Here is a 19,126-nt window from a genome sequence, read left to right on the forward strand (position 1 = left end):
AGAAACATTTAGAAAGTCAACAGCATTTTTTAAAAAAACATTCGTGCTCTGAATGCAAGAGGCTAAATTAGACAGCCAATCACTCCAAATATCAGTGTCTATTTTCACAAATTATATTGTCACTGAGAACTCAACAAGAACTATTAACCACGTTATATTATAGCACACAAAAAATCAAGAAATACTTCCTTAAACTTGTCAACGAAAATAAAGCGAGCATTTTCCTTTCAAAATAAGTCTGAAATAACAAGATTACCTGCAATGGGTGGAATTTGAGACAAACAATATCTTCGTCTGAGCTACAAACTTGAGTAAACTCAACAAGTGGATCCTGTACTCGACGAGCCAATGACACCGCCTGGCGTAACAAAGGTGGATAATCCCTAAAGTCGTTCTAATGGACAGGGAAAATGTTAAGAGTCAGTTCAACAGCACAAAAATTTGTCCATGCTGACCAAACTAGCCCCATTTGCCTGCATTCATTGTCCTTTTCGCCTGCTGACCTGTGCTCCTCCCCCCTGCCCTTTCTTCCTTCCTCCACCATCCTTTCAGGTGCCTGCTTGTTGTTCACACTTCATTCACTTGGTTAATAACTTCACAGTAAAGTGCGCTCACTAATCCTTTAAGGGTCCAGGCCTGAAATGTTGGTTACATATCTTTACCTCTTACGGATGCTAGGGGCAGACAAGGGCACGCAACGCAATTTGCATTGCCATCTTCCAAGACAGATGCGAACAGCAATTTATTCTTCCCCTGTACCATTAAAGCATTGTACTCACACGACCAGACCCAATTAAGACAACTCTTTAAAAATCTCCTCCTTAAACACAACCTCCCCCACCTCCAGTTTAAATTCTATGCGGAATATTTTGGAGGATCAAAAACCAAGGTGCTGAAATCCTCTAGCATTGTTGCGTTTTTACTAATCACAGCATCTGCCAATCTTTGCGTTTCACATATTCATCATTCTTTACTTTCTATAAAATCTACTTCTTACTAAATCACATTCGCAAAAGGGCTTCCAGCACTCTGTCAAAGTATTCGATTATCAAACTGTTGTAACTGGAACAAATGACAAATTCTCTCAGGTTCCTTTTTGTAAGATTAAAAAAAAACATCAGAGGTGTGCAACACAGCTAGAGGCTCAAGGGCAATCCAGATACCAATCACTATTTGTGCAAAATAAAGTCCTCAGATCCCCTTTAAAAGTCCTTCCTCTCATCTTAAACCCAAGTCCTCTTGTTTTTAAGACCCCCTTCCACATGGAGGGGGTGGGGGGGAATGTTGACTATCTACAATTCTAATTTATATACACTTGGCCTTCTTGGCTCCAGCAAAGATTAGCCCAACCCATCCGATCTCCAATCAAAGAATCTGTATTGGACAATTTTATTTAACACCAATGGAATTGGTATGGAATTTAGACACCATCAGAAAATGGTAAGAGAGGATAATAAATCATGCTTCAGATTGCCACCTATTGACATCTGCAAGAACATGCCACAAATCTTAAAAATGATCTGTACAATGAGTATTTTTATAGTAATTCCAATGAGACAATATACTGTTTGGTATGTTGCACAATACACTGCACACCTGTGCAGCTTAGCTTTCCTCCCCCCATTCTCCCCTGGCCACATACACACTTAACTAATAAGTTGCTGGTTCATTTCAGGTTAGTTCTAATTACACAGTTCTTACCTCAGACTTTTTGCTATTCATGTAGAGAAGAGCTAGCTCATTGTCCATCAAATGCACTCCGATAGGGGACATTTGATGCTCCTGTTCCAATTCATTCACTATTCGTTTTATGTCCTCTACAACCATAAGTGAATCCCTATTTGGAGAAACATCTATATCTTAAAGTTTTGAAGAAACTACTCACATCGCCACGCAAAAGACTGCAATTTCACCAAAAACGTGTGAACGTTTGAATGTGAAATTAAGAACTGTTCTTTTGCTCAATATTAACTCATCAAAATTCTCACCTATTTTCTCCACCAACTGCTACAACGTGCGGTTTCTTGCTCAACAGAAACTTTTTTAAGGTTTCAATATCATGTGCCTGTGGACAGAAAGGATACAGAACTGAGTTATGGAACTTCAAATTAATTTACCTTTTTTCTTTTTAAAATATTCTGTTGATGAGAATGGGGCATAAATATTAAAAGGTGAATTAAAGTCAAATATCTGTTGTAAAGCAGCAAAAAAAAAAAAACGGAAAACCAAAGATACTTTAGTATATTGGAATTATGGAAAAGTTATATTACGTAGTTCTATATTCCTGAGCTTTAATGAACAAGACAAGTGACAAGTGACCAGGTTTGAATCCGGTGCTGTCTGCATGGAGTTTGTATGTTCTCCCCATGTCTGTGTGGGTTTCCTCGAGGTGCTCTGATTCCCACTCACATTCCAAGGACGTACAGCGTTAGCAGGTTAATGGTCACATGGGTGTATTTGGCCAGAAGGGCCTGTTACCATGCTGAATCGCTAAATTAAAATAAAAACGGTTATACATCTTTGCTGAAATGAACATTTGCCGTAGTTATCTTTATTGTGGGTTAGTAAATTAGTCTGATTGGTTCAGACTATTCACTGAGTGGCAAGAGTAAATCACCAAGAGTAGATCACCAAAGAGGGACTTCAACAGCATCCATGTACTGTTGCTGCTCTGCTTTAGAGTGTTTTAATGAATGCGTATTTTGAAATATTTAAGGAAATTACTGCAATCATTGCATGGAATATAGGAGTTGGGAGGTGATGTTGAGATTATATAAGGTGCGGCCTAATTTGGAGTTCTGTGTGCAGTTCTGGTCGCCTAATTAGAGGAAGGATATAAACAGAGTGGAGAGAGTGCAGAGAAGGTTGACCAGAATGTTACCTGGGTTTAAGCATCTAGAGTCTAGGGAGAGATTGGACAGATTAGGTCTTTATTCTTTGGAGCGTAGAAGGTTGAGAGGGGATTTGATAGAAGTATTTAAGATTATGAAAGGGATAGACAGAGTGGATGTGGATAGACTATTTCTGTTAAGAGGAGGAAAGATTAAAACAAGAGGACATGAGTTAAGAATTAAGGGGCAGAGGTTTAGAGGTAACATGAGGGGGAACTTCTTTACTCAGAGTGTGGTAGCCGTGTGGAATGAGCTTCCGGGAGAAATAGTGGCGGCGGAGTCAATTGTATTATTTAAGAAAAGGTTGGACAGGTATATGGATGAGGGTTATGGGCATTGTGCAGGGAGGTGGGACTAGAGAGGGGTGTTTGGTTCGGTGCGGACTAGAAGGGCCTAATGGCCTGTTTCCGTGTTGTAATTGTTATGTTATGTTAGTAATATGCGATAATCAGTTGGACAATAAATTAAAGCAGTTTACTAAACTCTTAAAAATCTCCACCAAACAGAATATGCAAAACTGGCTCAACCTGCTTCACAAGAAAGAGGAAGATACAAATAATGCTTTGTCACAAGACAACTGGCCAACTATAACAAAGATCTCATTCTGTATGAATGCTTTGAACACTTAGCACATAATATACTCCACTGAATAAAACGACCATCCCTTAACTCTTTATAAAATTATCCTTCAGATCTTGTCCTTGCAACCGTGTAAATCACTTCTGCTCATAGTTGAACTTAAATTACATCCCTAAATAGATCATTTTTCTAAGTTTTCCCTTTATCTTTCTCTTTAATAATTGTGATCACATTCTAATCAAATGGTCCAGATACATTTAGCGATAAACTTTTCTACTTCTTAATTCTATTCCTCCTGAAATGAATCCAAATGTCTGCTTTGTCTTTATTGTAATATGGCCTTGCTAACCTATGGCACAACCTTTAGTGAATGGTGTATTTGTCCTTTGTCCAAGAGAAATTAAGAATGGAGAATAAAAGCTGGCATTGTCACACACGCACAAAAAAAAGAGGCAATGCAAAATATTTTCCTGAAATCTAGGCAGGAAACACCCATCGACTCTCCTCTTTCAATTCACTCTTGGCTTCAGACTGGGCACAACCTTGACTACTTGTTAATCCCGTTGTGTTTCAACGCATTGCAAGTTTATTTTACCTTCTTCTCTCGCTCTTCCTCACGCCAAGCATTCCTTCGCTTTAAGAAATATGGCAGACGAAGAAAGTCTGTCACTTCCCCATCTCCATTCACAAGAGAACAGAAAGCTGGTGTATCCCTGGTTTAAAAAAAATGGCTAATTATTTGAAGTTTTACACGCTCACACAATCATTTATGTTCATCGTAATTTAAAACGAAATCCACAGGAACTTTAAATTATAAAACAAGTCAATTCTCACATATGCATCCAATTCCAAATTTAACCTCCACATGGTGCATTAAAATGATCTTGAGATATTAAACCAAAATTACAAGCACAAAAAAAAGTCCATTGAAATTACAAGCACAAATGGTATGAGGGCTGCAGAAGAACCCCTTTTTAGTTATATTATTGAAGGGAGAATTAGAGGTTGAGATCACCAAAGAGGGACTTCAACAGCATCCATGTACTGTTGCTGCTCTGCTTTAGAGTGTTTTAATGAATGCGTATTTTGAAATATTTAAGGAAATTACTGCAGTTTTCATATTGTTCAGTTTAATAGATGGAATGACTAAATACAGATGTTTTGAATCCTAGGATTAAAAAAAAATCACACTGAATTAATTTTCAATATTCTTAAGTGCAAAGTGAGATTTTCTCGATGTGAAAACTGCTCATTTATACAAACCTTTCCTTACCCACATACCTTTCTCCTGCAAACGCCAAACCCAATACTCGAACGCCTTTACTCTGACTTTCCTCCATAAAATCATCATCGTCTTCTTCATTTTGCTGGTCAGGCCGATAAGGCGAGACCTTCAACCAGTTGTAAAGTTTGCGACTACAACACTGACAGAAATAAAATTTATGGAAAATTAGCTCCTTTTGGCAGAATGAATTGCTTTCAAGCAGATGGACTGAAGAACAAAGGTAAAACGCCAGGTCTTCTTCCAGCGGACATTCATTTGTTATTCATCACATTCTAATAGGTCAATAATTAAACATATGACTTTCCACTTCAAAATAACTAGTGTTCAGAGACCACTTTCAAAGTGGTACCCGAAAGCAACTTTTCCCATCGCAATGATTAACCTGGGACTTCATTTATCTCTCTCCCCATTGGCAGACCGCAATCAGCGTGGACTTCAACAATGATCATTGATCATCACTGACCGTTAACACAAGCGCCTCAAGATTGTGTGCTTAGCCTCTGTTCTATTCGCTATTATGCACCACCAATGTTCAAGAAACAACAGAAAATGAGTCAGAATACAGGGTAAAGATCAAAAATGTCACCAAGACCAAGGAGGTTATTGTGGATTTTAGGAAAGGGAGGCTGAGAGATCATGCATCTTTCTTCATCGATGGGACAAATGTGGAAGGGTTAATACCTTGAAGTTCCTGGTAGACTACATATTGGAGTACTTGTCCTGAAGCAAGCACATCAAGGCCTCTCCTTTCCAAGTCTGAGGAGATTTGGCACGTTGTCAAATTCTCCATCAAACTTCTGCTGGTGAACTGTGGAAAGTATACTGACTGCTTGCATCATGGGGCTGGTTTGGTAATTCAAGTGCCCAAAAACACTGAAGGCTGCAGAAAGAAGACATCGATCTGATGTGCTGCTTCAGGAAGGCAGCCAACATCTGAAAGGACCACAATCGCCCTGATCATACCCTCTTCTCGCTGCTGTCTTTGGGAATTAAATACAGATGCCCGAGGTCCAGTACCTCTAAGGTCAAGACAGTTTTTATCCAAGGGCCGTCAGGCTTTTAAGCCTCCCCCTACCATCAACTCCTCCGGGTCCACAAATCGACCCACCTCCACTGCTGAAATGCAACAAATTGTAAATGTGAATATTTATTTATCTGTCCTTGATATTTATTATCTCTTTCTGTATTAGGGTAAATGACTGTGTACTTTACTAGTTGGTGTTATCTTACATTGGCTGCAAGGAAGAATTTCATTGCACATCATACATTGTACTTGTAGGACAACAATATCAAATGATTTTTCACTCCATACTTCCCGAGACTATATTACTAACAACTGATACAATGAATGTTCATATTTTTCAATAGTTTGAGTGTAGGTTGAACACTCAGGTGACACTGAATTCCTTATGGCAGTTGAAGTATTAGATCATGTGCATTACATATTTATTGTATTATTATGTGACAGTAAAAAGAACCTTGACTGCAGGCAGCCAAGTTCATTTTACAAACTAAATTAATTTTTGAACTAAGCCTGCTCAGTTCAAAGCCAAAACATGAAGCCATAGGAGTTTACTTGGCTTCATTCAGATCCTGAGGCTAAAACATTTTCACTCAAAATCGTATCTTCATTGATTTCAAATTGCACGTTGTAAAATGAGAAATGTTGCTCTTGTGAGATGGGACTTAGAAACACGGGAAGGTGGCGTTAGAATAAACTGTAAAGCAGAGGCTGAGAATTTATCAAATACCTTGCAAATATAGTCTCGTGCCTCAATTAGCAGTTTGTTTTTCAGCTCCTTGCCCATCTGTGGGTAGAGGAACTGATTTAGTGCCCGTTCAATTGCCATGCTGCGTTGCCTGTTCCATTCTTGCACTTGGTGACTGAATTCATCGCGATAATAAAATTGCTTGATTTCATCAAAATAAGTTTGATCATTCCCATAACTAAAAGGTGAGAAACAGAACCATAAATAAAATGTGGTAAAGATAGGATACTACATTCTCAAGACATCAATTTTTCTGATCAGCGCGATATAATTTGAGTCAAGCTTTGCCAGTTATGGAGAAACTGACAGCGTTTACCATCATTATACAAAACTAATGGTGATTTCAGTAGCACATGTATTCAGTTAATGTCCCCCAGAAGCTCCTTTCATTAATATCCCTCTTCAATTATGCTGCTTTGCAACCTTCATGTGATCTCCTGCTGTCAATTAATTGACATCTTCAGGATTTTACACCATAAACCATTCTAAATATGACACTTTATTGCATAATTACGTTTTTAAATAATGTAATAATTGTAATTATTAATTACACTAATTAGCAACTAATTTCTCTCGATTCTAATTCATTTAGATAAACTCCCAGAAGATCTAATTTTTTTTGGCCTAATTTGAAAATGGCAAAGTATCTTTTTACCAAAACTATAGCACACAAATAATGACCATTTAAAAAACACTGAATAGTAAAACCCCTGTTATCCAGAAAGCAAGGAAAAAATTGTGAAAAATAAGTAGGTTAAAAAATACTGTCGTTGAAATTTGGCACGCCTTGCTATTAGTTCACCAATCACGCAATCTCAAGCAACTGGAAAAGTCACCCATCCCTAGAGGTGCCGCTTACCGGGGGTTTTACTGCATTAGGACTTATGATCGTGCAACAAGATTACAACTGATCAACACTTAAATTAAGATTCATTCGAAAATTTACTCTATTATTTGAAGAGAAAGATTGTTTAATATTGTTAACATTCATCATGTCTTATGTTCTCCTAATCAGCTTTTTGGGCATGTGTTTAGATTGGCCTTTCAGTGAACCAGTTAAGGAAGGTGTTTTTGCTTTTCACACTGTTCATCCACTCATCACAAAGGATCCCTGGGAGAGAGGATTCTATCCTCCACCGGACATCTGAGTGACACGTCGAGTGATGGTGAACCTGCCCTAAATCCTGATCAATGTACTATGATCTTGTATTTAAACAAAATGAATCCTGGCTAATTAAGCATTATGGACAGCACAGCTGACCTTCATAAATTTATACAAGACCGTGGGAAAGTATAGCCGCACAACTTATACACATGGTGGGAAAGTCCTAGCGGCAATAGCACACAATTTATAAAGACGGTAGGAAAGAGTGATGGCGGCCCTTCCCTCCCAGAATTCTGTGCGGCAAAGAAAGGGCTCACAGAAGCGTTTCTCTACCGCACAGAATTCTGGGAGGGCAGGTCTGCCATCGCGCGCTCTCTCTCTCTCTCTCCTACTGTGACTTTCCCACGATCCTTTAGACATTTAATAGGTTGGCAAAGTTTATACCTTCTTTTTAATCTTTTTGCTTCCTTCACCTTCCTGCACTCACACAAAAATGTAATCGACGGGTCACTACTTTATCCCAGGATACCCTATGTCCCTTTCACACTGGGCGGATCGGCACGCAGGCGGCATCAGACGCTGGGGATGATACTACCTACCTAGGTCGATCTTCCCCAGATTGATTTGAAGCCAATGAAGGAGCTTTCACACTGGACCCTTAGCCAGTGGATTGGCCATCAATTACTAGGACAAGGTGCCAGTGTGAAAGGAGCTAATGTGTTGAAGTAGGGTACAGCCAAAGATGAAGTGCTACAGAGTGCTTACCAGAAATCTTTGGAAATGTGCTGTCTGAAAATGTATTGTAAACTAAGGCAACATCTTTCCCATCCTATTCCAACTCCTGTGATAACTCACCCTTCAAGGCCTTTCATATCAATATAAATATCCACAGTTAGCAAGTTATCATCCTCAGCAAGGCACATCTTCAAGAACTGATCATCTCTTAATTCTTTGACTGGCTTATTCTTCACATATTTGAAAGAATAAGCAAAATGTGCTTCATCAATATCCTGAAACCATAAAAACCAAAGTTTATAATGCTGAAAATTCTCCATATTTGTGCAGCAGGCACACATTTATTAGAAACATTACCAAGGTTAATAAAATAAGGATTTATTTTCAGAAGTCATATTTTAACTTTTTACTGTGCACGTACACACCGTAACATTCTTATATATATGCATTATATATTAGTTTTCTGCATTATATATTAGTTTAAGTTGTTCATGAAATATCTCAAAAGTACAGATAACAATCTGTGAGAATTCATAAAGAACAAGATGGCTTTTTCTTGTGCAGATTAAATTAAAAAAAAACTTATTAACAGAAAAAGCTGCCAAAGTGCAGCAGAAAAAAGGGCAGCATCTGTGGAAAGAGGAACCGTTAATGTTTCAAATCTGTGATCTTCTTCTGAGGAAAGGCCCCTCTTTCCACAGATATGGCTGACCCAACATGCATTAACACTTTCTATATTTTTTTAGATAATTCTGTTCCTTGTAACCAAAATTCAATTTGGCAAATATTTTAATCATGCTACTCTTGTTGGTTCCTACTTTTACTCCAGTCTAATTTGGGATAAGGCTTATTGTGCGCTGATATCAAAGTGAACCAGTTTTAATGCTGGGTTGAGATTGTGGGTTGAAAGGCATTTTATCAAAATTTAAACGCACTGCATAATAAAAATGCATGCATTTGCTTCCTGAATTTGAAATGCTATATAAAGGCAAAAATTGCCCCTCGCCTTGATTTCTTTACAAAAACAAAACAAAAAATCAACTTCATTTTACCTTTCTGCCTTTTTTTGTGGGAGTGATATTAATCTTGGCTCTCTCTTGAAAGGTCTGTCTTAGAACTTGTTTAACCAATGGTTCTCGGGCAATCTGCATGGCCACCATGTATCGAGAACCTTCTAGTACAGCCTCAGGTGATGGAAATTGACTGAAAGATGCAAATATCAGATACATATAGGAATAATTTTCACAAATCCGGTCTACTCCATTCAAAATTCAGTTAACTTTACATTTTCCCATTAACATTGAATTGCCACTTTAAAGACAAAGTTATCTCAACACAACTTAACTGTATTTGGATATATGTGCAAAAATATTTAAAGCACTGCAAATTGCTGCACCCAATATTAACACCAAACAGTAACTTTTACTACCTACCTGCAAATATAATCTTTCGCCAGTTCCAATGGTTCAGCAGGAAATTGCTCGGTCTCATGGCGTTGGTAACTGTCTCGTAGATTCTCGCCAAACTGTTCGGGGGTCAGACCAAATTTCTTTGCAAGCCCATCTATAAAACAGATATTACAAAGCCCAACAAGATGTGTTAACAAGCGGCAACTTTTTGATTTATTGCTACATGTTGTTCAGCAACTTAAACGATGAATATACCTTTTATATTTAAAAAAAAACCACACACACATCAATGCAGCAATTTTATTACAGTGCCAAAGTTGATCTGGTCATAGCTCAGTCACTTAAAATTGATTAAAACTAGGTTAATTACACCGAAGACAAGTCACTTTCGTATTCACACACAAAATGTACCACGAATTTGCCAAGACTGAAATTATTTTTTTAATTCAGATATTCCCCATAAATTCTATTTCATTTTAGAAAACAAGCTCAACACAAAAAAAAATATATATTATTCAGTTCATTAATGAAGCAATTTCAGGCAAAAAAATAGATTTTTTTTAAAGAGGCTAAAATTAACAAGTCCCATCTCTTTACCTAGACCAGCATTCTGGCAAATGGTGTACATATCTCTGCGAGAGGCCTGCTTAAGCTCTGGTCCATGATGTTCATCATCTTCAACTTCTTCATCACGTTCTCCTAAACAAAGTAGTGAAAAGCTCTTGCAATTAGCACTTCAAACAAACACAAAGTTATTTACTAAAGTTATTGTCAACACAATTATGGTCAATATTAGAACGTTATTAATCAGTCATACCACACAAAAACGTCTCCTTTGGCTCTCCATGTCCACGATGAAACTTTCACTGATCTACACTAATGCAATTTGCCTGCATTTGGACAGCATCTTTCTATCCCTTCTCTACTGAAGTGGTTTGCCTAAATGCCTCATAAAAGGTTGAAATTGCACTCTATTCCACCACCTCCTGTGATAGTGTATTTCAGATATCAACCGCCCTGTTTAAATAAAAAGATTTAACTCTTTCCTGTCACCCTAATCCTCGTCCTCTTGTTTTCGTTACCCCATCATTTGACCATCTGCTCTATTTATGCCTCTCTTAATCTTGATTTAAAAACCAATCACAAAAATATTTTGGAATGAACAGGCTAAGAAATGGAGACAGAGACAACGACATGTGGAGGATTTCATCCAACTGCAGATTAAAAAAAAAGCAGCAAGCTGAGACCACAATTTTGATCCAGATGGTATTCATGGTATCACGCTGACATTGGAATTAATCATATCTGATCACCATTTCTGGTCTTGATTGCAAACACCAAACCACATTTAGTGTTCAAATCTATTAACCAAACTATTTAAACCAGTTACGGCTGGCCGGGGAAACTAAAATGAGAGGACACAGTCTCAAGATTCGGGGGAAGTAGATTTAGGAAAGAGATAAGGAAAAATAGTTTTTCCCAGAGAGTAGTGAATGTTTGTAATTCTCTAACTAGGGAAGTGGTGGTTGAGGCTGCTTCATTAAACATATTTAAAATTCGGTTAGATAAATTTTTACATGATAGAGGAATTAGGGGATATGGGGAGAAGGCAGGTAGGTGGAGTTAGGTCATAAATTAGATCAGCCATGATCTTATTGAATGGCAGAGCAGGCTCGATGGGCCATTTTTGGCCTACTCCTGTTCCTACTTCCTATGTTCCGAACACAATTAACATAATATTTTATCCTGCCACCAGTTGCCCAATATCATCCAGAAATATTCCTTATTACAGGGAAGAAAAAAATATTGTACATTTTCTGTGAAAACAGAGACATACCAACCTTCCTCTTCATCTTCTCCACCTTGCTGGTTCTTTTTGTATTTCTTCTTTCTTGGTTTTAATGCATTTTGCATTTTGGGAATATCACGGCCATAGTATAACAAGAAGTGATTATACACATCTCGCAGCTCATCGGTTGACTGTACATCCGTCAGTCTATAAAATTAAGAGAGAATTCCCATAGAACAAAAAAAACAGAATACCAAACTGAGACAAATATAGCAAAAAGTAAATTTGTTTCCCTTTTTTTGGTAAAGGTAAAGACAGTGCTGAGGGCAAGAAGGGCTCCTGAAGGGCCCTGGACATTGAAGGCTTCCTCGTCATATTGGAGGTCTGGATATGGGCTCGTGTTGCAGGGGCTGCAGGAATGCTGGAGGCTATTCCAGGGATGCTCAATGATTTTGAGGGGAGCACAGCTCGAGAACATTAGGCCAGTAATTCAGTGGGACACGATCTGTGTTTTAGAATTCCCAAATACTGTTGCAAATTATTTTCCTGTCATTCAAAACACCTGCTTTGTAACTACCATAACCAAACAACAGTAAAATGCTTACATGTTAAGCAGAGTTTTAAAAAAATCTAAATTGGTAACGACTTTCCAGGGAAGTCTAAAAGGCTACTTAACAGGTTACCTTTCAATATCTGCTGTGTCAAGTGCCCTGACTCCATCTGCCAGGGGTTTGTCTGGATCAGCAGAGATTTGTTCATATTGGTACGCCTGCATCTTCTGGAATAGTCGGGTAAGATTTTCTTTGCGAGTCCTTAGCTGTGTCCACTGTAATGGACCATTGCAAAACGTGACTCAAGCAGAACTGCAGAATATTCATCAGTAAACAAAAAGAGATTCCAACAGACCCAATAAGTGGGAGAGCAAAAAACATGACAGCTAGTTTTTCTCAATAGACTTCAATGCAAAGTTAAAAAGTACATTTCTCTTCCTGCATGAAACATCTTCAATAATATCTCTACATGAGATAGGAAAGTAAGACTTCTTAAGTTGCAAGGACTGGAGGTACATTGGTGATCAGAATTAAAGCATTTACCTCAATTGCTTTTTTCACAAAATAATTAATGGTAGAAAAGACCTTAACAGCTGAGAATACGCTCCAGAAAGAGACCAAGAGTTTCAAAAAGCAAGTGGAACATGGCAATTGGTATATTGGCCTTTATAGTGAGAAGGTTTGAGTACAAGAGTAGAGATATCTTTCTCCGATTAGAGGTACTCCCTGACTTGTGACTATCTGCACATTAGACTAAAAACTTGCTGGAAAAAAAAAGGAAAATTTACATGGATTATGTTGTATTTGACAAACTATAACAGGGATACAGGGCATGTAAGAACAAGAATATGCGTACTTACCTTGTTAGTTAGCGTCTCAGGGTCCGTGGGCTCAGTGCAGCCATCGCGATTCCTATGCGCATGTGTGAGTCTTCAATTGATGCATGCGCTGTTCGTGCCTTGCGGTTTGGTTGGCGCATGCACGAGAGTTAAGGGCATGAATTTAATATCATTAGGGTGCTTAATGTATGCATCAACTGAACCCCAATATGTGAACCCCTGTACACGTGCCAACCGAAGACTCGCACACGCGCACAGGAATCAAGATAGCCTGCAGACTCCGGGATGTCAACTAACAAGTACATAATTCTGACATACGACCAATCCTTCGATCCATATTATGGTCTCAAGTTGGGGAGTACCTGTATATACATTTCTGATTAGTTTATATTTGGAGAAATTCCTAAGCAATGGATCAGGATAGATTAAGAGCTGACATTTCCCCTGGGGTGGGTCAAGATCCAGGGGTCACAATCTCAAAAAAAGGGGTAAACTGTTCAGACAGAGATGAGGAGAAATTTCAACACAAGAGGTCTGTGAAAACTCAGCTGCCGAGTACAGTAAAACCCCTGTAATCTGGAATTCAAGCAACTGGTCAAAAATAATTAAATAAGTAAAATTAATGAAACTAAGATTTAAAAAGAATAAATAAAAATAAAGACTTATAAAAGTAAATTTCTCTGAGGTAACACATAAACCTTTGGAAAAGATGGAAGCAAACTTGGTCGTGCTTTGTTCGTAGCAGCAATGGTGTCACCCAGGTTGAAGAGCTGCTTGATCCCACTCACCATTGGGGTGACTCTGTGTCTCCTTATCCCTGCTTAGCAAGAGTCTTTAACTTTATTAGCATATTACAAAGTATAATAATAAGGCTTGATCCGTAAACTTGGGGGAGGGTGAGTTTAATGATCTACAATGTTATTTTTCATCTTTCAATCAGCTCAGTGTAGGGGGAAGAACCTGCAGATGCAGAGATGGGGAGGACTGAAGAAGAGTAAAATGTTTTAAGGTTTAAATATTCACACAAGTCAAGTTTGTTCAGTGTAAGTGCAGTAGAGTATTTTGTCTTTTCAACTGTTTATTCTTAATGCCGGTTTATCAGCTAGGCATTGTAAAAGTGAGTGTCAAACAACCGGGGGAAAAACATTGCTTATCTGGCATGTAGGTTCCAGATACCAGAAATTTTACTATATATTCAAAACAGATGAAAAACAAATATTTAACAAAATAATATAAAATTAGGGAAATAAACAATTGGGTTTACAAAAGCAGACAGGAACTTGTGACTGAGAAATCTGGTGTGCAAAACAAAATGTAGAATAGAGAGAAAGGGAAGCTTTGTTGCGATCCTGCCGAATTTGCTTTCAGAGTTCAAGGCCGAGAGTGAAACTATGTCAATTCATGAATAGGCTGATTCAAGAGGATGTGGGGAAAAAAAGAGTAATATGACATGAAGACTATTTCCCAGAGTGGTTTAGTTTCATATTTCAAATTGAATGCATATGCCATGTTTTGAATAAAAACATGTTTTTTCTTTAATCGTTGAATTAAATGACTTAAGATACCAGCAAACCAGCTGAGGGACATATCTTGGAAGCAATGGCTGGAAATTCATGTAAAATGCCAGCAGTTCATGATTCCTCAGTGGAAATTCCACGAAATTCAGATTTTCTGTGTGGCTATGAAAGCCCGAATTTGATGCTGTACAGTTAATCCATTTGTTTGAGCTTTGTTTTGACAGTGGCGAGAGACAATAGCCAAAAGTTAATTTATATTCTATGCTAACTTTAAAATTTTTAATTACATAAAGTAGGTTTTTGTGATTTAACTACTCTAAAATTTATATATTTTAATTTTTCATTTGATTCTTAAAGATTTTTTTTGTCAGCAATACATTTCTCTTTAAGAAATTTGGCAACCAGCAAATCATAAAGAATTATCCAGGTTTTATTGAGTGGTTTTACAGCCTGAACTTGTTCTGCACTTCTACCCGATCACATTACACACATTGTGCAAAGCCCTGCCACTTTGGAAGGCTTCTTATTTTTGGAAAGCAACAGCTGCAAGGCAGTGTGACAACATACAAAAAAAAATTGGCATCTACATTGACCGTTCCTGTCCAAAAAGTCCACAGAATCCACCATAATGGGCTTTTTCATGTTGGCATAAGTGCCAATAAACAATATTTCCTCCGGGTGACTCCAGCTATCATTATGGATTCATATTGGTTTGTTTAGAACGCTAGGTTCTGATTGACTTGGCCATCAATTAAATGCTATGTTCGGCCATGAAAAGCTTTCATAACACAAATTTCATTTTGTTTCAAACATTAACTGCCAACCCTTACCTTCTCATCCCACTGCCAGACTTTCCACAGGTCATTAATATTCAGTTCAGGCTCTACATACTCCTTTCTGTAGAATGCAATGAAAGGCACCTAATAAAAAATAGTATAAAATTAAGTAATAAATTATAATCAGTTGTGATAAACATCAACAAACTTCACAAATATTCAGTATCCCCACAAGATCATAATTGTTTGGTAAGAGATTTCAAATTATAAATGACATTACATACAATCCTGAGATTCTTTTTCTGCTGGCCAGGCAGAATTTTTACTTCACACGAAGCAATCAAACTCCATTGATAAACATCAATACGCAATTTTACAATACCCATTATATATCTTCTCTTCTTTCTTCTTTGGCTTGGCTTCGCAGACAAAGATTTATGGAGGGGTGCATATATATAAATATATAATATATATATAATATATATAATATATATATATAATATATATATTATATATATATATAATATATATATAATATATATATATATATTATATATATATCTATAATATATATAAAAAAAACAACTTTTGGCACTGAGCCACATAAAGGAGGCATTCCATTCAAATTCATTTGAGGCAACTGAGATAACAAGGCCGCCAAAGTGAAAATACAATTGTTTCAATGGAAACAATGAAGGAGAGGCAGGATGGAGTAGATTAATTGGTACAGAAATGTCCTGAAATAAAAAAGGGACCAAATGCCCAAATTCAAATTTGAATGCAATTTCCATGACATTATGTTTATGGTTCTGTAGGCTTTGCAGAATACACCGTGACACAGGGAGCACTCATTTCTATTAGTATAACTTTAACAAAAAATGTCACTTTCACATCCATGACTCATCAGCCTAAATCAAAGCTACGTGATGATTCTGCACATTTATATTCCTGGAATAGGTTATTGCCAGGAAGCTGGATTTTTTTTCTCAACTATCTGTCTAATGCGAAAATAATGGGACATACTTTTAGGCCAACGATTTTCAAACCTTTTCTTTCCACTTGCATGCCACCTATGCCATAGGTGTGCCCTGATTCGTAAGGGATTACTTAAGGCGGCATGCAAGTGGAAAGAAAAGGTTTGAAAACCACTGCTTTAATGGACTCGTTATGTGCATGGTTTCAGAACTCCAAAGGAAATGACAATTTTTCTCAAGCAAAATATTTCAGTAAGAATTGGGTGTAGAAAAGTGGTTCTCAACACCCTCCCCCCCTCTCCCACCACCTTAAGCAATCCCTTCAGAGCACCTATAACATAGGGATTACTTAAGGTGGTATCTGAGTAGAAAGTTTGAAAACCATTGCTCTGGATGGAAGGCAAAATTTTCACATTTTTATCTTTAATCCAAATTCTTTTTTAATACTTAGCAATTATGTCCAACACTGCATTTATAAACTATAGCCACGAAAAGTTAACAATAGGTAAATTCACTGACAATGACAAACATAAAAAAAAAAGAAATACCTCAAAGTGTTGGTTCCTCAGAAAATTGAGTGCTTCTTTTATCTTCTGGATTGTTGCAGGACCTTTACGGCTAAAGTTGCTGATACCTTGCCCACGTTCCAGGTATTCTGAACTCTCCTATGATGGTAAACCAGATGTTTTGGTGACAAGACTTCACTCCCAAAGCACAAGCCATGTTCATTTAGCGTATGGAAGCTCGTGTCCCTGAAAACTGCCAATTCTGATAAAATTCACTCTATTTAGCAAATCAATCTTGATTTGATAGCTGCCGAATACTACTTCAGACAGCAATATCTTTGCAGTTTGCTTTAAGAGTTGAACAAAAACAGGACAAATTACCAGTACTTATTTTAAGTATCTAGATGTCAACAAAACACTTCAGCATGTGACTTGGTCAGTAAAATCTGGAGTGCTTGGGGATTGATTGGGCTGGTCTGGATTTTATGGACTCTTGGGAAGTCCATGAGGCGTTAACACAATGCATACACACAAAGCAGACGGTCGTTGAGGTCGGGATTCTCAGGTGGTCTGGATTTCAGCCAAGAGTTTTCGGTCCAGGTTCTTGAGTGACGTGGATTTCTGGCATCCAAATTTTTGGATTTTAAAAAAAACTGTAATTAATTGTGCAAAATTGGTCTCGAAACTTTCCAATATTTTCAACTGCAGCTTTTGCTCAGAGAGGGCAAATAACTGGAGGAGAACATGCAGACAAAACTATTACACAAGATGGTCAATTTTGCTCATTGCGCCTGCATTGTAAAAAATTATCCAGTCACCCACGTTCCCTTTCCCAAAATCCTGCATGGATTCTGACAGAGGTTCCTTAAAACACAGTGCTTGCTTTATTTTTCCAAATAGTAGCTAGACCATTTCAGCTTAGGTTGCTTGCCTATGTTCCTGGATTTTAGAAGTTTTCTGTCTTAGTAAACAATTCTTTTGGTAACAGAGATTGCCGCCAAAAACAAGTTGCAGAAATAATGATTTTCCAGTAATTTTCCACTCTTCTTTCAGAATACATTCCAAATCATGATTTAATTTGTTTACAAGTGTTCTCATCTTGCATCTGTTTCTTTTATTAATCATAAATCTACATTCTATGAATAATAACATTGCTGCCAGTAGAAAAGCATCACCAGTATCACATTACCTGTGCTCCTCATCCAATACTTTCTCTATATTCCCTCCAGATTCTTGATTTTTTAGGTCAAGTATGATGTCCAAAAATGGGTATAATAGTCAGTCAGACTGAATCTTTAGCAGTGATTTTACAGAAGCTAGGCATTATCCTTTTAACACGTGTAGTACATGTTCATCTCTTAAGTCCCATACTTTCAACCATAATAATGTAGCTAGATATCTTTAACAACTTTTGCATTGATTAATTCTGAATTCGGAGACTCAAGTATAGAGAAGTTGCGTTGAATTCACTGGAGCAGACAACTTAAATTTTTCTTCCGTGATCTAAGCAACTTCTGGCACAAAGACTTGCCCCTTTTCTTGACTCGACACATCCCTCTTTGTCGATTTGGTACTGAGAAGACAATAGGTTGGAAATCAAGGCATTGGCAGCAAGAAGCCCAATGATCTGAAAAATGCTCCAGGCACTAAAAATCTGAGGAGTTTTCCATTGCAAGTGCCACTGAGGTATCTTTAAAAAAAAATCCTAATGGTAGTTTAAAAAAGATTTTGCAAGCCTGGTAAAAGACCTGGCCCCTTTGAAACTCAATATATTTTCTGTAAGGACAGAAGCCTGGAAAACATCCGAGTTGCCACTTCCTTTACCTGAGAATAGGTAACCATAGAACCATTTACGGAGCGGAAACAGGCCACGTTGGCCTTTCGAGTCCGCACCGGTTCACTGATTTTGTGCGCCCTCTTCAGGCATTGGTCCCGGTAGATCTTCATTCAATAACGATGGGCGAATTCAATGCAGGTGGAATCAGTCATAGAAATGTTTGTGAAACGTGCAGTTCAATACTTCTGGGCACATTCAATACAGGGTCAATCTGTTTTGGGATTAACTGTGGAGTGAGGATGCAGAGGACTCAGAGGGATGTGGAGAGAAGCCCAGTAAATGGACAAAAACATTACAGAAAAATATTAAATTATCTACTTTAAATACTTCCAGACTTGTAATTAAGCAAAATATTTTCCTTGGCAGACCCTAATTGGTGTGGGTCGCCAAAATCACCTCCTTCAAGCTGACCATCAACAAAGAAATTCCTCAAGGCTGCATGCTTCATCTCCAGTTCTATTCCTTACGCACTTATGATTGTGTAGCCAAGTTCAGCTCCATTGCAAACAATAAATTCACCGACGACACCTGGAGTGACGGGAAATGATGAAGATCAAGAATTTG

At 37.7% G+C, this 19,126-nt stretch overlaps 1 protein-coding gene across 2 annotated transcripts in view; it reads right to left on the reverse strand.

Annotated features, from left to right (window-relative positions):
* Nucleotides 1-19,126, reverse strand: part of supt6h (SPT6 homolog, histone chaperone and transcription elongation factor) — a 52,447-nt gene that overhangs the window by 15,332 nt on the left and 17,989 nt on the right. For both annotated transcript variants that reach the window (XM_069911221.1, XM_069911220.1), the window contains exons 9-22: nt 16,768-16,884; nt 15,300-15,389; nt 12,246-12,388; nt 11,615-11,769; nt 10,371-10,472; nt 9,798-9,927; nt 9,417-9,567; nt 8,485-8,639; nt 6,507-6,702; nt 4,752-4,894; nt 4,066-4,183; nt 1,989-2,065; nt 1,702-1,837; nt 257-394 (exon numbers count right to left, since the gene is read on the reverse strand). In XM_069911221.1, the coding sequence (XP_069767322.1) occupies nt 257-394; nt 1,702-1,837; nt 1,989-2,065; nt 4,066-4,183; nt 4,752-4,894; nt 6,507-6,702; nt 8,485-8,639; nt 9,417-9,567; nt 9,798-9,927; nt 10,371-10,472; nt 11,615-11,769; nt 12,246-12,388; nt 15,300-15,389; nt 16,768-16,884 (1,851 nt within the window). The remainder of the gene's footprint in view (nt 1-256; nt 395-1,701; nt 1,838-1,988; nt 2,066-4,065; nt 4,184-4,751; nt 4,895-6,506; nt 6,703-8,484; nt 8,640-9,416; nt 9,568-9,797; nt 9,928-10,370; nt 10,473-11,614; nt 11,770-12,245; nt 12,389-15,299; nt 15,390-16,767; nt 16,885-19,126) is intronic.

The sequence above is a fragment of the Narcine bancroftii genome, chromosome 14 (assembly GCF_036971445.1).
Source record: "Narcine bancroftii isolate sNarBan1 chromosome 14, sNarBan1.hap1, whole genome shotgun sequence".
NCBI lineage: Eukaryota > Metazoa > Chordata > Chondrichthyes > Torpediniformes > Narcinidae > Narcine > Narcine bancroftii.